The following is a 20,201-nucleotide window of genomic DNA, read 5'->3' as shown; positions in this document are numbered from 1 at the left end:
ATTAGCTATTTTCCATTTCCCATAACTTTTTTGAAATACCTCCTTTTCAAGTATTAATAAACCATATGAATTCTTTTTTATTTAAGATTTATTTCAATTTTTAATAACTTGACAATATTGTTTTTTTTTTATCTTATATGCTGGTTGATCGGGTTAAATTGCAAATAATGTAATTTATAATTAATATTTATGTAATATTAAACTAACTCACAATCATTTGAATTAAGTATGTATGGTATATTCAGATATACTCTAGGGATCATACGATGTGTGTATGTGGTGTGTTGTGTAGCAATGTGTGAATGGGTTGATCTTTCGATATTCGATAGTGAAACGAAAACGAACAAAACAGGCCGGCGGCGATAGTTCTACACATTTTTAAAACGTATGCTAAGAGAGAGATGACTCTGGGCTGCTACTGAATTTACACAAAATGCGCTGCGATCGCTGCTGTTGTGTGTACACAACACAGGGCGGCATAACAATTGCTCTTTACATTTACAACCATCCGTACATAATGGCTGGCATTAGCTTACAGTTCACGCTCTCGAAATGGTGTATTAATTACAAATTAGTCGGCTCCCATTGCAGTGACAGGTGTACATATGGGGATGCATTTCAACTAGCGTGTAAGCGACTTTCTTTCTTATTTTACAACTACATTTGTATACTCCAATAGTCGGTTTTGCAGTCGGTTCAATTTGTCTCCTCTACCTCGGGGGGTATCGTGGGTTGTGGGTGCACACACTTCAAGACATTTACAATTAGGTTCCAGTGTTCCAGGAGGACGCACCGCACTATCAATATTATACACGATTTGGTTATCATTACAGAACAAAACACTGTTGGCGGGTATGGTACAATGCACAAGCGCAGGCGTGGCGCTACACAGCTCAAAATGATGATGATGCACAGCAACAGGTGCACAAAATATCAGGAAACAAGGGATCAATGTTTAGGGATTTTTGTATAATAAACATCTATACAAGTCAAGTTCGAAAAAATTTAGAATAAAAGACTTTAGCACTTAAAGTAGGGGTTGTAAAGTTGGTTTGCCGTAAAGTTGCTGGTGTCTACTCTACGAGGCGGCTGGTGTGCAAGACGTTGCTGGACGACTGCTCTGAGTGTATGTCTGCATGAGTGAGTGCTTGATTAGCGCTGTCTGCTGTCAACAATAACCAAATCGTTGTAATTCTCATCTGGAGAGACTGTGCGACCGTTCGCGGCTGCTGCTGCCCGACGACAATGGCTGCTTGTTGCTCACTTCACCCACGCGATGGTGCGGTGGCAGCCGGTCGAAGAAAGGATGACGCAGGGCTTCACCTGGAAAAAATTAACGAAGAGTAATTAGCATTGGAATCAGTCAATAGATCGGTATAACCTTACCTAACGTAATCCGGGACGAGGGCTCGTACTCCAGCATCTTCTTGATCAGACTGAAGAGCTCACAGTGGTCCTCGCTGTCGCTCAGCTGGCACAGGAACAACGGCTTGCAGTGATCGCGGACATAGCGACCCGCACTGGACTTCTCATCCCAATCCAACTTACCATGATAGAAGTACTTTGTTTTGGTTTTGCTATAAAGAGTATGATTGCTAAACGTTAAACGATTTCGGTGAAGGGAACTGCGCCTTGGGAAATAAAAGCATGAGCTGCATTGTATTACCGTGCCATGCGATATGGTATTTGTCCCAAGATTCGCTCCATCATGGCCAGATGCTCGCGATTGTCGTGCGTTTGGAAGAGCGTGATACCCAGATACAGTTCGAACAAGATGCACCTGTTGGCGAAATTTATTAATATGCGCATAGATAAAATATTTGTAATCCGATTCTTACCCAATGGACCAAACATCGCAAGGCTGTGACCACCCCAGCTCCAGTATGACCTCGGGCGCGCGGTAATGTCGCGTCGAGACAATTGTGCTGTGGTGCTCGTGGTCGAAGGTGGCCGACCCAAAGTCGATCAGACGGACGTCTGTGTTCTTGACGCGGCGCACCTCGCGGTTCTATAGGTTAGGGAAATAATATAAGTATAGAATTTGCATAATTTCGCAATCAATACTTACAATCTTATGATTATAGTGAGCAGTATAATCCGAATCGACGAAGAGTATGTTCTCCGGCTTGAGATCTGTGTGCGTTAAACGATTGTCATGAAGAAATTTCACAGAGTAGCATAATTGATAGGCCATGTGGCGCACTTGGTCCAGCGAGTATGGCTCATAGTTGTTCTCACGCTGTAAATTAAATATACAAATTATTATTCAGAACTATACATTAAGGCAACTCAACTCTAACTTACCAAAAAATCGAAAACACTTAGCCCCAACATTTCAAAAACTATACACATGTGTCCATGATAATCAAACCAGTCTATCATTTTCACGCACAAACTAAAAAAGTAAGGGAAATATTTTATTAGATAAACTATAAGAAGTTAAGAGTTTATATGAAAACTTACTGATCGCAATGCGGATCCTTCTGGGCAATCTTTTCCAAGGCATTAATCTCCAGCTTGGCAGCTTCGCGGTACTTCTCCACGTTCTTAATAATCTTCAAGGCCATGCAATAATCACTGAAACATTTCAAAAGGGGTTTGTATTATTTTAAATAATTTACAAAACAATTTAAAAAACTTACCGCTCCATGTCTTTGACCTTGACCACACGTCCGAAAGTTCCCTCGCCCAGTGTGGCCATGATCTTATCTGAAATTCGGGAAAAGGATAGCCAGTTGTAGTAGGGTTTCGCACAAGACCATTAAAGAGTGTTAAACGTTAGCTGTCTGGTTTATTTTTCTTGGTTCTAAAGCTAAACCTGTAGCTGTAACTAAATACTCGATGAGGGCTAAATTTGGACTCTAAGCTGAGTGTTTGTGTGTACGGAAAGAGTTTGTATTTTCAATATTATTTCGTTAATTATGCGACAAAGTTCGTGTGTTCGTTTTTAGGCGTGTGTGTGAAAACTTCCCAGTTGAATTTCGTGGTTAAGGGAAATTTTGTTTGCCGGTAAAAGTTAAACTTAGAGCCATCAAAGACAAATTTCGGAAGTTGAAAAGATTTTCGCGAAACTGACGAAAATTGTGTGAATTTCTTTCAATTGTTGCTTTGTCCTTCTCTTTTTTCGTTCAAAATTGTCTTAATTTCCCGATTGCACGCGACGCGATTTTTTTTGGTCTTGCTGTGAGATAATTAAGAAATAATAAAGAAAACTTGGAAATATTTTAAACTAAAAGAGAGTTATAAGAAGAGGAGAGAAAAGTAAGTGTGACTGACTCATTATTTTTTCGTGTTCATCTTGCTTTTCTTTCATTTTTTTATAAGTTTTCTGATTGTTGTCTAAACATAAGTATGGAAAAATTAAAAACCAAAAATTGTCACGAACATCTGTGATGGAGAATGTCTCCGGTGTGGTAAATTAAGTGACCATCAGCATCATCTTGAATGACGGGCTTTGCTGTCTGTTCGAGCAATCGTTCGGATCGGATTGTAGATCGTATTGGAGATCGGATTGGAGATCGGTTTGGAGCGGAGCGATCGACGACGTAGGGTGGTAGTTGCAGCAGTTGGCGTTGCAGGAGAGGTTGGGGTGGTGGTGTGGCGACGATTGCGATTGCATTCGATGGTGGTGCATTCGATCCGTTGAGAGAAGGGTGGGTGGGTTGCGAGCGAAACGGCGAGCGGAGCAGTTTACAGACGTACACATAAGGTGCGTGTGTGCGTGTGTGGTAAAGTATGTAATTTGAAAGAGAGAAAAAGAAACAAAAAAGAAAGAGAAAAAAGAAACAAAAATATATATATATTTCCACGGGTTCGATCGGTTGTTGGATCCCAGGATTCGGTCATCAGGTGGTAAAGCCAATCAATAGAGCATCATCAGGAGGAGGAGGACGATCCCACGTTGGCACCAAAAGCAATCGCATTCCGTTTATAAGTCAGCCGCAGACATCCCGTTAACCAACCAACATCATCATCATTTCATCATCCCCATCAAGAAGTTGTGTGTATGTACATCATCATCATCATCAACCCATCATCATCATCATCATTGTGATTTTCATCATCATATTCAGAAAAAACACGAGAAAAATACGTTTCGTTTGTTCGATAAGAAAATTAGTTCGGACAAATTTTTGAGATTTGTGTTTACAAAAATGGTTAATATCAAAACATGTACAAACAATATCATATATAAATGGCAAAAAGGTATATATATTCGAAAATGGTATATATAACGTATTATTATATATATATAAATATATAGGTAGATGGGAAATGCACCAATAGCTGTGCTCTCTTGTTTCTTGGGCAATAAAAAAAAAACATCAAACCATTAAATGCTTTTTGCTTAGTAATAACAATAATATTATAGCTTTTTTTCGGTTATAAAATGGTAAAAGAACAAATAAAGTTGTTTGTTTTTCGTTTGTATAGGTCAATGTCGTAGGATTTCTTACATTTTGTTCCTAGTTTTAGTTGGAAAATCGCATGCAAAAAGCGCGTATCAGTTAGTCGAAGAACATGGAATACAATCCGCAGTGCTGTTAGCTTTTTCTGTGGTAGTTGGTCGACTGTCTGTCTGGGGGAGAAGATTTCGGAAATGGAAGGGATCAGAGGGTCAGAGGTTAGAAGAGGCAGCGCCAACAAAGCTCAAGCTGCTAAACGAATCATCCCATCTAATTGCTTACAAAGGTCGAGAGTGTCTTTGGAATGCGTGACCTGTTGAACAGGGCCGACGAGGTGGCGCTCTTGGCCAGCTGGTAGTGATCGTGATCTCGCTGCAGGTAGGAGGACGACTGCTGTTGGTAACCCTGGGGATACAGGTGGGCATTCGAGCGCCTGCTGCTCCCGCTGTACGAATCATGGAGGTAGCTGGATCCCGCTCCCGTTCCCGTCTTGTAGCGATCAAACTCGCTGAGCACCGCGGCGGTACGTGAACTGGCGCCCTGATACCGCTGCTGCTGCCGCCGAGCATCGGCTGCCGCCAGTCTTGCACCAATGCCGCCAAAGGCCAGAGCTCCGGAGCTGGAGGAGTGCATCAGCTGGCTGCTGGGCTTGTACTTGGCCAGGTCATTGTTGTTGCGATCTGAGTGGGGCAGAAAGCGGCTCTTGTTGGTGGTGGAGGAGGTTGCCGTCGATGCTGCTGCCGTTGTGTGGTGATGGTTATTAGAAAGAGCAGAAGTGCTAGTGGATGAGGTGGTGGTGGATGAGGTGGTGCTAGAGGTAGTGGTGCTGCCATTGACAGAGGGGAGGATAGTGTCTGCTGTGTGGGTTAGTTGTTGCACAACGGGCGCAGCCGAATCGGTCTCGGTTTCGGTCTCCGCCTCTTCTTCAGAGGAGCTGCTGCCCGAGGTGCTTTCCTCATCTTCGCTAGTTACTTTTTTGCTCCTCGACTTCTTCTTGGGCGCCTCCTGTGGAGGATCTGCTGCTGATGATGAAGCTACCGCTGCCACTGCTGCTGCTGCTGCCGCCTCCTTGGCCATTTTGGCCTCCTGCTCGAGAGCAGCTGCCTCCGCCTCGGCCGCCGCCACAGCCGCTTCAGTCTTCTTGGCCTCCTCGGCCGCCTCCTCCATGCGTTTAACGCGATCTCTCAGCTCACGACGCCTACGCATGCGCTCCTCAAACTTTTTGGCCTCCAGGAACTGGTTGTCCTCGCGCAGCAGCATCAGAATGGCTGCATTATCCTCCGAGGAGCGATCGTCGGCCAGGATTTCGCGCTCCTCGGCGGTTAATTCCGGTGGTGCTGGTTGCTCCTTGCGTCGATGGGCAAAGCGGTTTCTCGAATTTAAAGGCCGATCTTCTCCAGCATTTCGACTGCTGTCTTGGATCTCAGCGGCCAGCAGGCTTTCCACTGTCTTGGTTCTGCCATAGGCACGTGTGGATCGTGGTGAGAGGGTAGTTTCATCCTCGCCAGCTCCTCTTCGATTATACCGACTAGATGGATAACCAGATGCTCCGCCAAGACGCAAAGCATCATGGTAGTCGTATCTTTGGCCATAGTCCACTGGGTAATTCTCGTCCAGCAGTCGATTGCCGCTGGTCAGGTAGCCACTATCATTGGACTCGGCCATGTATCTTTGTCGCTGAGCTCGCGTTCTGTAGGGAGTACGCTCCTTGCGATCGGAGGCATTAAAGGAACTGGAGGACAACTTGGACTTGGCCAGCTGGTGGGAGGTGGCCGACCGGAGCAGGCCGCTTCCAGTTCCGTAATCGTCTGTCGGCTCCAACGTCTTGTCGCGATCCTCCTCATGGCGCCGCCTTCCAGCCGCTCGCTCCAAGATGTCCGAGTATTTGTTCTCCAAGCGGGAAATGGCCGACTGTTTGCCTCCTCCTCCTCCCGAGGAAGTTGCTGAGGTGGTGGGCGTTCTGTCTCTGTCCAAGTGCAGATCTCTTCGCTGAAGAACCAGGCGATGGAGATTAAGATTCATTTTCAGTTTCAGAGGTTTAATGGAGAAGGAAAGTGACTCCAAAGGCGGCGGTCGTGTGAAACCAACTGGCGTAACGGGCCTAAAACTCTTTACGCTCCACGAAAGAAGAGACTTAGACCCATTTAAATGGCCTTTTCGGCAATGACTAATTATGGGGCTTCGCACAATTTCACTACCATTAAAATCCGGCTTTCTCCAGACATGTTTTTTCTGCCTTTCGGTTAGAGGGGCTACCCTTTATTTTTATTTAGAATGCCTAGCTAAATCTAAACAAAAAAGTATACGGCGCGACGACCTTCAAAGTTTATATATAAAGCGGGCAGAAAATCGTGAATAGCTTTATACACACATCTGTGTGGCGTTCAGAGAGATACAAATATAGCGGAATAGAGAAAAAAGCGCCGAGATGTTGGAATCGAAAATAAATTCGGAAAACGAAAACGTAAACGCACACGGCAAGAATGAAGCCGAAGATATAGAATGAGCATATATAAAAGCGCTATAAAACGCGCCCGTGTGGGCCTCTAATATAATATCTGCACATATATCTGTTCCATCTATCTATCTGTGTAGGAAGAAACTTTCTATAGGCATTCTAATGTATGTGGCAATAGGGGTAGCCGTTAGTGCAATCACATATTTCATTTAATTGCGCATATTTCCCCCTTCGCGACCGTCAGACATGTCACACATTTAGGGCAGTCACTCTTTCGCTGACTCACTTTGCCGACAGGTGAGATGATTTCTTTTGCCTTTTCCAAAATCACACACGAAAATACCCAGGCTGTGAGTCACGGGTCTCGCTTTTGGGATCACGATCAGGGGGTCTGGGTGTTTGGGTCGCTGCTTAAGTGGTTTGCACACCGCTCTAAAGCTTGAAAGAATATCGATATCAATATTTAAAAGGAGTTCTCCCTTGAACTCATCGATGTTATCATATAAAAATTGTGAAAATATCGATACTTTTGAAAGAATGTCGACAGTTTGTTATTTATCGATATTTAAAAGGAGTTTTCCCTTAAAAGCATCGATATTATCGTATCAAAAATGTGAAAATATCGAAAACATCGATAATTTTGAAAGACAGTTGATATTTAAAGATATTTCAAAGTGGTTTTCTTTGAAAACATCGATGTTATCGTCGAAATAGCGAAAATATCGATAATTTTCCAACTCTAAACCGCTCGCCTTTGGTTCACTTTGCTTCGGAGATTTCGGGAGATACTAACATCCAGGTCTAGGTCGCGTTCACGCCTTCCACCGCCCAATCCTCGTATCAGTGGCTTGTAGTAGCCACCCACGGGACTCAGGTGGGTGCGCAATCTGTCCAGGGCGTTGGCCGTGGTGGAGCTCTTCTGGTAGCGACCCATCAGGGCGGCGGTGCTGCTGCCGCTGCTCCCAGCGCCGCTGCTGCTGGGATGGTAGCCCAGTCCCAATCCCGTTGTGGTGCCACCACCGAGTCCTCCGCCCGCATAGTAGCGCCTGTGGCGATCGGCCATCTCGCGTTCCTTGTCCCGCTCCCTATCCCTGTCCCGTTCTCGTTCCCGCTCCCTTTCCCGTTCTCTTTCCCCTTCCGGATGCCTCCGGCTGCTGGAAGATTTGTCCGAGCTGCGGCGACGTTTGCTCTGCTTCTGGGACTGCTGATTACTGGACGATCCACCTTTTGACGATCCCTTGTTTTGGCTACTATTATTGTTATTATTGCTGTCATTCGTTGGGGTCGAATCTTTGGGATCCTCGGCTATTGCGGCCGCACTTAAAAGAGAAGCCCGAACAAAACAATGAGTTTTGGTTAGGATTTATACGGTTTTTTTTCTGGATGCCTTTATCTGTACGCGTTCATATGGTTGCGTTTATTTGGATGCGTTCTTATGCACGCGGTTCGCGACGACCGACGGACGGGACGCGCGCTGCCACGACACGGACCAAAATTTAACTGAGGAAAATCTTGGGAAAATTTTTCGGAAAATTCGTGCGACGACGAAAGAAAGAGACGAAGACCGAAGTAGATGAAGGAAATAATGCTGCGGCGGCCAGAAAATATTGAGGAATCGTTTTTATTTTTGTGTGAAAAGTGTGAAAATATTGCGCACTTGCCAGAGAGGGAGAGAAAGAGAGAGAGAATGAGAGAGTGCGAGCGAGAGCGAAACACCCAAATAACATATGTAGACAAGACGAGTGGGCGGTGGATTGAATGGATAGTAGATTCGATGCGATTCTCCTCGAATGGGAAAATGGGAATGCTTCTTTTGTCTGCCAGCTGTTCGATTTAAAATCGCACGCGATCGAAATGCATTTTACTTTGTAACCCGTACAATTACATATCATTTCATTTCATTTCCGTCAGGTTAGCAGCAAAAACCGGGAAATGATCGAAAGTCTTCGCAGAAAAAGCCTTGAACTCTCGCCGACAAAACAACAAGTCAACAAGAAGAACAATAAAATTGCTGCTGCTGGTTGAGCGCGGAAAAGAAATAAAAAGAACAAAGCGAAACATTTTACGTTTTAATATAAACGTGCTCGCTCATATATAAATAATAAAGGAGCAATTGCAGTTAAAACAAAGAGCTGCGAAAAAAAGAGAGATCGCATACTTTATAATCATGCGTAATGAGGAAACGAAAGAAATCGCCAGACATCGAGAGTTGAAAGCTAGAGAATTTATTTGGTATTCCCCGAAGACAGCTGAAGAGAGATTTAAGGAATTTATCAGCTAAAGAGAAGAAACACTGGGAGAATGCGAAGAATCACAGCTGTGAAAGCTCTTCGGGGAACTCAAGCTTTTTTTTCTTATAGCCAAGAACCAAAGTTTTTGGCGAAAATATTGAACTTTTGTTGGCCTTATAGAATATTTGGAGGTTTTATGCTAGTCATAAATAAATCCATTTCAATTTCTATTATCACATCAAATCTAACTATCCACCATTTCACTTTCCAGCTATTAATCACCCTCTTTAGATTGACAATTAGAGCTGATTTTAAGCTCTATTTGATTTACGACTGGCAATCACAAGTGATAAATCAAATTTCGACTGCCAGACAGGCACTCAAATCTTTTCTCCCCCCTTTCTCACAATTATTCACGCTTTATGACCACGATATTTTCACACTTTTCGAGATCCAGAGAAGTTCACGAGCGAGTTCAACGCGATTAAAAACGCACTTGCACTCGAGCCGTTTACATAATTGGCCTTCTTCTCGATGGCCAAAAGATGTGAGAAGAAATGCAATATACGAGACGAATGAAATGATCCGATCGCGAGATACTTTCGACCGCGGAGTGACGCGCTGCAACTAAACTCGCAATTACGCGCTGACCACTCTGCTTTAAAAATCAACGCCAGAGAGGCAAAATAAAAAAAAAAACAAAAGTGAAATGAATGAAAGAAAAAATACAGAGGGAAAAACGGAAAAAGGAAAAGCAATGAGCGAGTTTTGACCGAGTTTTTCGTTTGACGAAAGGCGACGAAAGTAAAAGAAGGCACGCAAAATTAAAAATAAATTATAAATCTTTTGCTTGATTTCTTTGCATCGATTACCGATTGCGTTGTTGCTGCTGTTGATGTTGCTGCTGTTGCTGCTGCTGATGTTGCTGTTGCTGTTTATTATCAGGTCGTTCGCTCGGATTGCGTCGGAATCGCTGCAGCAGACTGTTGCAGCTTTCGGAGAGCAGCTGCGTGACGCTGGCGGCGGTGGCGCTCCTCATGTACCGCCTTTGAGGACGTTGCTGTTGTTGTTGCACCGCCTCCGCCTCAGCTGTTTTTCCATTTTCACCAACTGCCGTTGTTGGCAATATCTTTTCGCTTTTTTCGCGAATCGTTTTCAGAAATGTGGCCATTTCTTGGCTTTTACGGATCTCGGAAATCCTCTTCCCAGAGTTTTCGATTTCGCGTGGGTTTCTCCTTGTTCCGAGATGACGACAATCGTCTAATACTTAACGCCTGAATTTTTGCTTTTTGGCGGATGGCGGCTGTCGAATATCGGCTACGGATCGTGCTCTTCCTTCCGACTTGGTCTATTTCATTAATTGTACTGATTTCTGGTATTTGTTGGGAGCATGATTTTGTTGTAGACAATATAAAATAGAAATGTATTTATTGTACGTTCTCGTAGAGTAGATCTAGTATAGACAGAGCGTATATTTATGTGTAAAAATAATTGAAATTGTAAGAGATTCGACGACGGCAGCTTCGACGGAAATAGACACAACACAACACAACAACTGAGGCAAAAGTAGTTGTTGCCATCGCCCCCGCCACTGCGACAATTTCGATTAGAACTGCATTTTAAATGCACATTTTTCACACGCACTTAGAGCCATTCAATTTTTTGGGTACGATTAAAATCTCGTTTCCAATTTCCCAGGCTAATTTCCTTCACCGATCGCCGTCGATTGCCTGCGCATTGGTCGAGGAAACAAACAAACCGAAATCAGCGCAACATGAACGAAAGCGCACGCCACAAATACTAAATACTAATTATAAAGATTGAAAATATATCGGCGATGTCGAGAACCCCGAGGAGCTGGGAGCTCGGAGCACACAGAGCACGGCCGTAAGATCCGTAAGATCCGCGATCCACGATCCACGATCCACGATCCACGATCCGCGGGAGAGCTGAATACTGAGTGTGTGCGCCTCTTCCCGTTGCTATTATTGTTTGCTGTGACCGAAAGAAGCCAAAAAACTAAGAGCCATCGGATCAGGTATGAGTGTATACCCTACACAGAAAAAATAACAAAAGATCAGATTGATATGCGCTGGTCAATTTGATATTTTCTAAAGATCATGTAATTTATATCATTTTCATTTGAATAAATACTAAAATTTGTTATTTTAAATGATTTGATAAAATATCAAATTGATAGGAAATGAGGTAGAATTGACCCGATTTCATATCATATCATTTTTTCTGTGTAGTAGTGAGTGAGGTAACCCAGAAAAATTGAATCCAATTATAGCAGGCATGAGGTCAAAAGTTGTGGAAAATATGCAATATATCATAGGTCAATAATTTTTAGTTTAAGAAAAGGCTGGGCTGCTGGGGGAGTTTTCTTCAGGTACAGGGTATTCAGTAGTCGGTTGTCTCAGTCATTTTTAGTCGTCTAAGAAGAGCGCGCGAGAGCAGGTCGTGAGTATTACATATTTTTAGACATTCAACTCTGCTGAACGCGCTGCTCCCTTGTTGTTTAGTGTTTTTTAATTATTAAAACAATTACATCGGGGTCGCCGTTTTGGCAATAAATTAGTGTTAAACGCATACATTTCTTGAAAGCAGAGTTATAAAATATCCAAAGATTTTTCATAAGCGATCGAATAAAGTAAACAAACACAAAATTAAGTAGCCAGAAGAGACTATTTTTAGAGCCGCCCGTTCTGCTGAAGAAATTGACATTGAATTTCCCGCAGTCTTTGGTCTTTCGATTGTGCAATGCTGTCGATGTCGACAAGTGCAAGAGGCTGCCAAGAGGCCAAGAGATCGGTGTAGACGCCAAGGGGACCGCCGAACGAGAGATTCTAAGGTTGGAGGTAAGCATTTCACACTTGAAACGCCACCGAAAGTACAGGAAGTACAAACTTGGGGGCCAAAAGAAAGAAAAAATTAGCAAAGCAAAGCAAAGGCCTTTTGGAGCCCAGCGCTGAGTCAGCCGTCTATTTTTGGGGGAAAACTTTCTTTGGAAGCATGGTAGCATGTTAGTTTCAAACACATGTGCAGCACGAACGAACACAAGACAGAAATAGGTTTTTTGAGGAATAGAATCTACCTCGATGAAATGCAGTCCCAATGCGGACTTGGACATTTCATTCTGCTGCTGTTGATGTGGTTGTTGTTGTTGTTGCTGTTGGCTTGAGTGATTGAATATGACAGAATTGCTTTGTTGTAGCTGCGACTGTTGATGTTGTTGCTGCTGCTGTTGTGGTTGCTGCGGTTGCATGTTCGCTGATGATGACGCCGGCGACGCGTAAAACAATTGCGTATTTGTATTTGGATCGTATTGAAGCCCAGCGGCACCTCCTCCACCTCCAGCGGAAGCATTCAGAAACTGCGTATGCGGATGCGGTTGCTGTTGTAGCTGCTGTTGCTGTTGCTGCTGCTGGTACTTGACCGGCTGCATCTGATTCGGCTTGGGATAGGCATACGGATCAAAGGTCTGCAGCGGCTTGCGATCGGGCTGTTTGGGTAGTTGGCTGTTGTAGTAGTTCCTACTCATCATGCCCAGCCCAAAGTTGGAATGCTGATGTTGCTGCTGTTGCTGTTGCTGGGGGTGCAACTGCTGTTGCTGCTGCTGGTGGAACTGCAAGGCCGTCGGCCTTTGGGCGGAGCTGAAGGAGGCCGAGTGCGTCAGTGGGGCACCGGTGCGGGGATAGCCAATCTTGGATGGCTGGTAACCATACATCTGGGGCATCATCCCCGGCGGCTGTTGCTGCTGCTGCTGCTGGCCAAACTTGTTCTCCTTGTTGGTGTTCTTTTGGAGGAACATGGCCAGTCCCGATTTGGGCGCCTGCTTTGGCACATGCGACGAGGAGTACGACTGTTGCAGCTTGTGTGGCAGATGTTGCTGTTGCTGTTGATGCGGCATATGTTGCTGTTGCATGAAGGGATCACTCGCTCCATTCATGGCGGAGCAAGCAAAACTATTCCAGTTGAGGAAGGGTCGCTTGTGCTGGGGATATTGCTGCTGCTCCTGCTGATGTTGCTGTTGCTGCTGATGATGTTGCTGCTGCTGCTGCTGTTGCAGCAATCGCTGATAGCCGCCCATGGGCAACTGTGAGGTAGAGTTGGATTTGCCTATGGGATAGCAAATCCTTTGTTGCTGCTGCTGCTGTTGGAGCAACGGCTTCTGCGGATCGTAAAGCTGAACTGGCACGGGGATCTGGGATTCACCCGCGTACTTGATATTGCTGCTGCTGCTCGTCGTGGGGCCTTCGACTGAGCTCTTCGGGTCTTTGTGCTCGCCAGCCGTCAGCGACTGCGACATGATTGCATTATTATTGCTGTTGATGTTACTATTGCTGTTGCTCTTCAACTTTAGCATGTCGTTCAGGCATTTCTCTAGCTTGTTGTCAACATCTTTCTGTCGTTTTGATGACGATGTTGGCACCTCCAAGTTGGCACTCGCTGCTGCTGCGCCACTTTGTTGCTGCTGCTGATCGCTTGTGGTTGCTGCTGTTGCGGAGGGTATTGCTGTTGCCGCTGTAGTTGCTGTAGTGGTGGGAGCAATGTGGAACGATGAGGTAAACTTGGAGAGCTGCGGCAGGTGGGTGGTGCAACAGTTGGTCACCGTAAAGCTGCTCGTGCTCAAAGTGCTGTTGCTCTTCTCCGATTTTCTTTCCAGGGAAGCGGAATCACCTTCCTCAATGGGCGCCACTTGTTGGGGTTTCTGCAGAGCCTGTTGATGTTGCACCTGCTGTGGATTGCTGGCTTCCTGCGGCCGACGGAAGAAAGCGGCGGCACAGCGAGGTGAGGGAACGCAGGAGCTACTGGAGCTCTTCAAGACACCACTGGGTTTGCTAGCAGGAGTAGCTGGTGGTGCCACCTTGAGTGGTTCCTTTGTAGGAGGTGGTTCCTTGCGTGGCTGCGTCATGAGAATCGCAGAGTTCGAGGTGCTCCGGCTCAACGAAGGGAGGTTCTTCATGTAGCAGGGTATATGTGTGCGACTGGAGGTGCGGAGCAGAGGAGCTGCTCCCACTCCAACACCCGGCACATGAGTCATGGACATGCTCTTCGGTAGCACAGGTTGCTGTTGTGTGGTTTGCTGCTGCTGTTTCACCGGCACTCTGCTAACAAAATTCGCACCATTTGCAGACGGAGATGGCTCATTGCAGATCAGCTTGTAGAGATCATCTTTGGTGACAGCCTGACGGACTTTTAAGTCCAAATGGGAAAGCGAGGCATTCTTCTGGAGTTTGTGGGGTTGAGGATGCGATTGCTGGGGTCGCTGTAGCTCCTTCTGTGCCGCCTCTGCCACCGTGGGATCAAATATAGCCAGCTTCTTGGCCGTCTTGGCGTCTACCTTAAAAGGCTGCCCGGCATCTCCCAGCTGAGCTCCACAGATCTTTTCGTAGTTCCAAAAGGTTCGCTTGGGTGTCTGCCGTTTCTGGTTGCTCGTTAGATTCTCACTCCAGAATTCATTCATTAATTGTTTATTCAACGACAGATTAGAACCACTTTGTAGACCATTTTTCGCTGGCAAAGGACGCATTGGAGTGGTCGGCGTACTAAGCGGCATATTCGAACTGGAAATACTACGCTGCAACTTGGGTTCTCCGCCATTGGACTGTGAAAATATCGAGGGATAGGCTAGGCGAGGTGCAGCCGGTGCCGGTGCAGCTCCTCGATTCTGGGCAAAGTTAATGGAGGAGGATTTGGCTAGACCTGGCGTTACCTTCCCCACCGACTGCTGTGAATTGGACTTGGCCAGCGGCTGCTGCTGCCGCTTGATCCTGTCGTAGAGATCCTCACACTCCTGGAACTCCTGGTGCAGCTTCCTGTCCAGCTCGCTGTAGTCGGGCAGGCTCTTCAGATACTTGTTCATCATCTCGATCTCGGCATCGTAGAAATTCGCATCCAATTTGGCGCTATTCGTGGCCGCCGCCGACTTCTCCTCCAGCTCCTGTTGCTGTTGGAGGAGCTTATCCAGACTGATTTCGGGAGCGGGAGCAGGAGGAGCCTTCTTGGGAGCACGACATGGCACCGGGGGTGGTGGCGATGACGAGGGTGAGCTGCACGAGGAGAGCGATATACTCGAGGCCGGACTCGAGGCAATGGTGGCCATTAAACGGGAACTGCTGATCGTTCCCGTGGCCGCATTGTAGGCCAGCGGATGATGCTTCCTGGGTAGCGGAGGTGTGGACTTTGGACTCGCCGGTAGCAGAGGTGGTCGACTCTTTCGGATGGCCAAAGGCGAGGAGATCGGTGAACGCACTTGAGCGCACTTGCTCTCCGGGATGCTTGACGAGAGCACCGAGGCGAACTGCGGCGAGACCACCTGGAAGAACTGCTGACCTCCACTACTCGAAGTGGGCGGCGGCATTGCTGGTTGGGATTGGGTCTCCTCTTTGGCTCTCAGGCGACTTGGTGACTGGGAGGCGACGGCGGCGGTGGAGGAAACCGCTGCTGGGGGCACTGTAATTGCGGGCTTGCCGGCATCTTCACTCATCTATAGGAAACAATCGCGCACTGTGAACCGTTTGGAGGTTCTATGAATTAGATATCCGATTTCAGTTGAATCCGTTGATTGATTTTTTATCGCGATTTTAGGTGTGTTGTGTGTGTGCGTTTTAATGTTTCATTTGATTATTTAAAACCCTTAAACTTCCTGCTTTCATTAAAAATCTACAACTATTTTAAAGTGTCATTATGCCCGTGGGCGTTATAACACCGGGCGTTATTCCCAAAGTGTATCATTGTGTTCCTAAACAACCAACGAGGTAAATTCTATTAAACAGATTTCATTAAAAACATAATGGTGTGTGCTATAACGCCCTTTCAAAAAGTGTCATTGTGCCCGCGGGCGTTATGACACCTGGCGTTATCCCTTAAGTGTTTCATTGTATTCCTAAACAACCATCGAGGTAAATTCTATTAAACAGATTTCGAACAGAACACAGAAGGGAGGAGGACAAACTACAGAAGACAGAAGACACCACAGAGCGATCACGACGACGATGACCAACCTGGAGATACTGCTCCGGTATCTTACTGTTCTTCGGCACAATGATCTTCTTAATGATGATGATCTTGTCGCCCTCGATCTTGGTAATGGTGATGGGAACGCCGGGCATGGGACGCTGCGGCTTAACGGGCACCGCTTGCTTTGGTGCGTTTCGGATTACTTGGGGTCCCGTGAGGATTCCACCGGGACTTGGCTTTGGAGGAGCAGGCTTGGGCTTCGGTTTCTGGGCGGGCACATGTTCCTTGTGATCGCTGCGCACAATGGAGAAGTGGTAAAGTGGTTTATCGTCGTCTAGAATGCTCTTCTGCGGCACTGTTTTCTTCTCCACCCGACGGAGCACCACTCCCAGCATGGGTGACTCCTTGGGCTTGATGGTTATGGATCCACTGGGTGCGGTGACCCTTTTAAGGCTTACTCCCAGATTCGTGCCCACCGGGGGAGGTGTCTTGGTGCGGTGCACCATCTTTCCGCTGGGTATTTCACGATACTCATCTAATCTCCGCCGACGAAGTTGATCCTCTTCCAGTTGCTCTTGCACTTTGGGATCGGGATTGGTGTGCAGCGATGGTTCGGGTGCCACCAAAGGCGAGGGTCCAGGGAACATGGAGGTTAGGCTGCTCCTTCGTCGGTTCATCACATTTGGAGCTGATACCGTTTTGGTCAGAGGAAATTTGCTGCCTTGAGGAGGTGCACCCACAGGTGGTGCTGCTTCCATTCCTGTGGCACTAGAGGTACTTCCACGTCGACTTTCTGGCTGGCGGCTGGCCGAGTCCAAGCTGCTCATGCTCGCGGAACTCTGGAGGCGATCGGGAGCAGCGCTCCTCTCATGATTTCGATCGGGCGAAATGGAACGCTCGCGGGTGCGATTGTGGGAACGGGCATCGCGGGCGGCTCGCTGCATGCGCAGCAGCTCAATGGAGTCGACCAGGTGGGAGGTGCTCTTCTGGGGCGGCGAATCTTCCCTTGAAGAGACCTTGAGCAGGTGCTGCTCCATGGCATCGTCTATGTCAGTGGGCAGCGAGGCAATGCGTTCCCTGGGTCCTGAATTGCTGGGCAGGGAACCTTTGGCTAGCTGCTCCTCTTCCTCCTCGTCGTCTTCCTCCTCCTCCTCCTCATCTGCCTCCCCTTGAACTCTGGCCTGCTCCGCCTCCTCTTCCTCCTTCTTCCTGCGCTTCTCACTCTCCATCACCCGCTGCAATTGGGCCTGCACCTCGAGGGCAGCACGTGCTCTGGCCTTCGACTCGGCCTCGCGTGCCTGTCGCAACTGCTCCTGGGCAATGGCCCTGGCTTCCGCCTCCGCCTGGGCTCGAGATCTGGCCTCAGCTTCCGCGGCAGCCGTTGCCCTTAGAGTGGCCAAATCGGTGGCCGTCATCTGCTTGATGCTCAGGCGACGTTCCGTGTTGAGTATCAACTCCACCTGGGTGCTTCCGCCCTCCGGTTTCTGGGCCCTGAGATCCGGACACCCAAGGGCGATCAGTTCGCTGAGTTCGTTGGACATTTCCCTCCGGTTTGCTTTTCAGTTTTTCTGTATTTTCTGGATGCCCAAGTGTACAAAAAGAAAAGTTCTCGATTATCTAATATTTCACTGGCGATTCCCTCGAATTGCGTTGACTTCGAATAGCTGGGCGAGACTCGCGAGGCTGTCGATGGTGGCCCCAAAGGAAACCTGCACTAAAATCGGAGCAGTTCTATTCGGATCCGATCGGTTCGAATCGGAATGGAACAATCGAAGAACAATCGATCGATCGATCGGATCGCACGCTCAATGTCAATGTCTCATTGGCATTTTGGCAAATGCCCGACGACTTGACTTACTAATTGTTCGTAGCAATGGTCGTCATTCGACCAAAGACTTTTCCTTTTGGCGCCCATATACATCCGACATCGAGTATATGATACCCCCAATTTGTTTTGGTATATAGAGCAGATACAGATTACAAATCGTAAACAGCAATGAGCTCATTGATCGCGGCGCCTCATCGACAGAAACCCCTTACCCCTTTGAGATTCTAGCCAAAAAGAGACCTGCACCTTGCCCCAGATATATTGCGATGTGAATATATCGTTCGTATAAGAAATATCCCTGGAGAGATATCTCCGTTAGGTTCATTGGGCATTGGGAGAATGCTCCCCTGTCTTTCTGTGTCTTCCGTTCGAAATCTGTTTTTATTTTTAACAAATAGACGACGACGCACGTAAATTGGCGCAGCCGGGCGGTTATACCTAGTACACAGAGTACGTGTGACGCTAGTGCCAGCGGTACAGTGAAACCTCGAATAATTCACGTTCTCAATTAAAGAGAAGCATCTCTGATCTCTGATAATCACATTCGGCTTGATTGGATTTCATAGTTCACTTTAAATTTCCATTAGTTTTCCAATCTTTTTTCGATCTCTGCTAAGCTTTCACTGTACCGAAAGAAAACTCAGCAGCGCGCGTTGGAAAAACCTAAAGGGGGGAAAGGGAAAACGAAAAGTTTTCCACCCCAGTTGACTTTTATTTTGGTTCGCATCATATGGCCAAAATTGTATCGTGTACAAGTTTGTATCTTGGATTTTCGCTATAAGTTTGTTGTGGCAACTAAATATAAATGCAAGCCTTACGAAAATAGCTTTCGAAAATTATAGAAAACGCCAGCTAAGCGGAAAGTGGAGGATGGAGGAGAAGAAGCCACGGAGATCAACATGATGATGATGTGGCAGCCTGATGAATAATCCCCGCCGATCTGTGGCGCACATACATATATATAGATATATGGTTATAGTTTGTATCTATGTGGCACACTCACACACTAACGGACACACACACGTGTGTGCTCCATTTGTTAGTTTTGAGTTTTTGTTTTGATTTGCTTGGCCGCTGCGTTGTCTTCTTCTCCTTCATCTCGGAGTACACAGAAAAAAATGTTGATAAATTTAAAATAATTTACTTTATACTTTTCATTAAAAAGTTATTAAAATATAATGATTTAAAATGATCGATATTTACGATAATTTGACAATATCGATTCGATAATATCGATGTTTTGAAAAGAAAACTCAAATTAAATATCGAGAAATAGTAAACTTTTTTTTATAAAATATGTTCACTTTTTTGACATTTAGCAAGTTTTACATTCTGATAAAGTAACCCTTTTATAGGAAGACATATATAATCCTTATTTAATTTTATTAAATTTCTTTCTGTGCACTCGAGTGACTGACTGTTGCATTATCCTCCTCTATCCATCCGCTTTTTCTATTAAAAGTATCTTTCGCCGCGCTAATTGCAAACTTGATGGAAAAGTGCAAAGTTCACTATCATCTTCCAGATTTTGAACGCTTCACAGCTGCTCATCTATCCTCTATCCCACATTTAATATTATTCCGAATTATTTACTCGCCAACGGTTTGGCGGGGGGTCAATAAAACAGTTTGGCTCTGGTATCTTGCATCGTGTTTTGTTTAAACAAATTAAGTCCGCCGAAGAATATCGCGCACTTTTTATTTTTGATGTTTTTTTTCTGGTTCGCTTTCGACAGTTTTATTTTTAAAACACTTAAATGTTCTTAGTTTTTGGTTTGTTTTTTGTTCTTTTCGTTGATTATGTCACGGTGCCCAGCAATTGTTTTTGGGATTGCGTTTTCGTTGTACCTAAAATGCGTTTCTATATTGCACACGCCGCCCAGTATGTACCTCTAAATATTGTACTATTCGATTATTTGGTGTTCCTGAGACCAAAAAAAAAAAATCAAAAAAAACACAAAAACGCACACACAGCACACACTATATATCGGTAAACAAAGTGCGCGAAAGGAGACGATCAATATAAAGATCGGTGGGTTGTCTTTTGGGGGGATTAAAAGAGAGGCGGCGATTTGAATTCAGGGGGCGTGGAGGGGGTATCCCCGTACCGTTACACGACGAAGACGAAGCGACGACAATATATAGTTTAATTCAGTTCAGTTTATATGGACACCAGTGGCGGCGACACACAGCCAACAAACGAAGATTTCAATCTGTTTCGGTTTCCTCGAAATTTGAAAATTCTCAGCCGAAAACTGGCCGCGGCAGAGAAGAGCGCCGAGTGTATTTATAATTTTCCAATGGTCTTTGAGC

At 45.9% G+C, this 20,201-nt stretch overlaps 1 protein-coding gene across 6 annotated transcripts in view; it reads right to left on the bottom strand.

Moving 5' to 3' along the window:
- Positions 1 to 70: 70 nt before the first annotated feature.
- Doa (Darkener of apricot) overlaps positions 71 to 20,201 on the bottom strand; it is a 37,118-nt gene continuing 16,987 nt past the window's right edge. For 2 of the 6 annotated variants that reach the window (XM_017150683.3, XM_017150682.3), the window contains 9 exons: positions 3,386 to 3,461; positions 2,643 to 2,709; positions 2,464 to 2,577; positions 2,305 to 2,395; positions 2,069 to 2,239; positions 1,839 to 2,008; positions 1,667 to 1,780; positions 1,387 to 1,577; positions 71 to 1,323 (listed from right to left, as the gene is read on the bottom strand). In XM_017150683.3, the coding sequence (XP_017006172.2) occupies positions 1,196 to 1,323; positions 1,387 to 1,577; positions 1,667 to 1,780; positions 1,839 to 2,008; positions 2,069 to 2,239; positions 2,305 to 2,395; positions 2,464 to 2,577; positions 2,643 to 2,709; positions 3,386 to 3,461 (1,122 nt within the window). In that variant the 3' untranslated portion in view covers positions 71 to 1,195. Of the gene's footprint in view, positions 1,324 to 1,386; positions 1,596 to 1,666; positions 1,781 to 1,838; positions 2,009 to 2,068; positions 2,240 to 2,304; positions 2,396 to 2,463; positions 2,578 to 2,642; positions 2,710 to 3,385; positions 3,462 to 4,688; positions 6,396 to 7,657; positions 8,184 to 9,967; positions 10,997 to 12,192; positions 15,707 to 16,105; positions 17,618 to 20,201 lie in introns of those variants that run through there. The other 4 variants (XM_017150680.3, XM_017150685.3, XM_070217386.1 and 1 more) reach the window with 4 other exon arrangements.

The sequence above is a fragment of the Drosophila takahashii genome, chromosome 3R (genome assembly GCF_030179915.1).
Source record: "Drosophila takahashii strain IR98-3 E-12201 chromosome 3R, DtakHiC1v2, whole genome shotgun sequence".
NCBI lineage: Eukaryota > Metazoa > Arthropoda > Insecta > Diptera > Drosophilidae > Drosophila > Drosophila takahashii.
The sequence above is the reverse complement of the archived record's forward strand: the minus strand, read 5'-3'. Positions and strand labels throughout refer to the sequence as shown.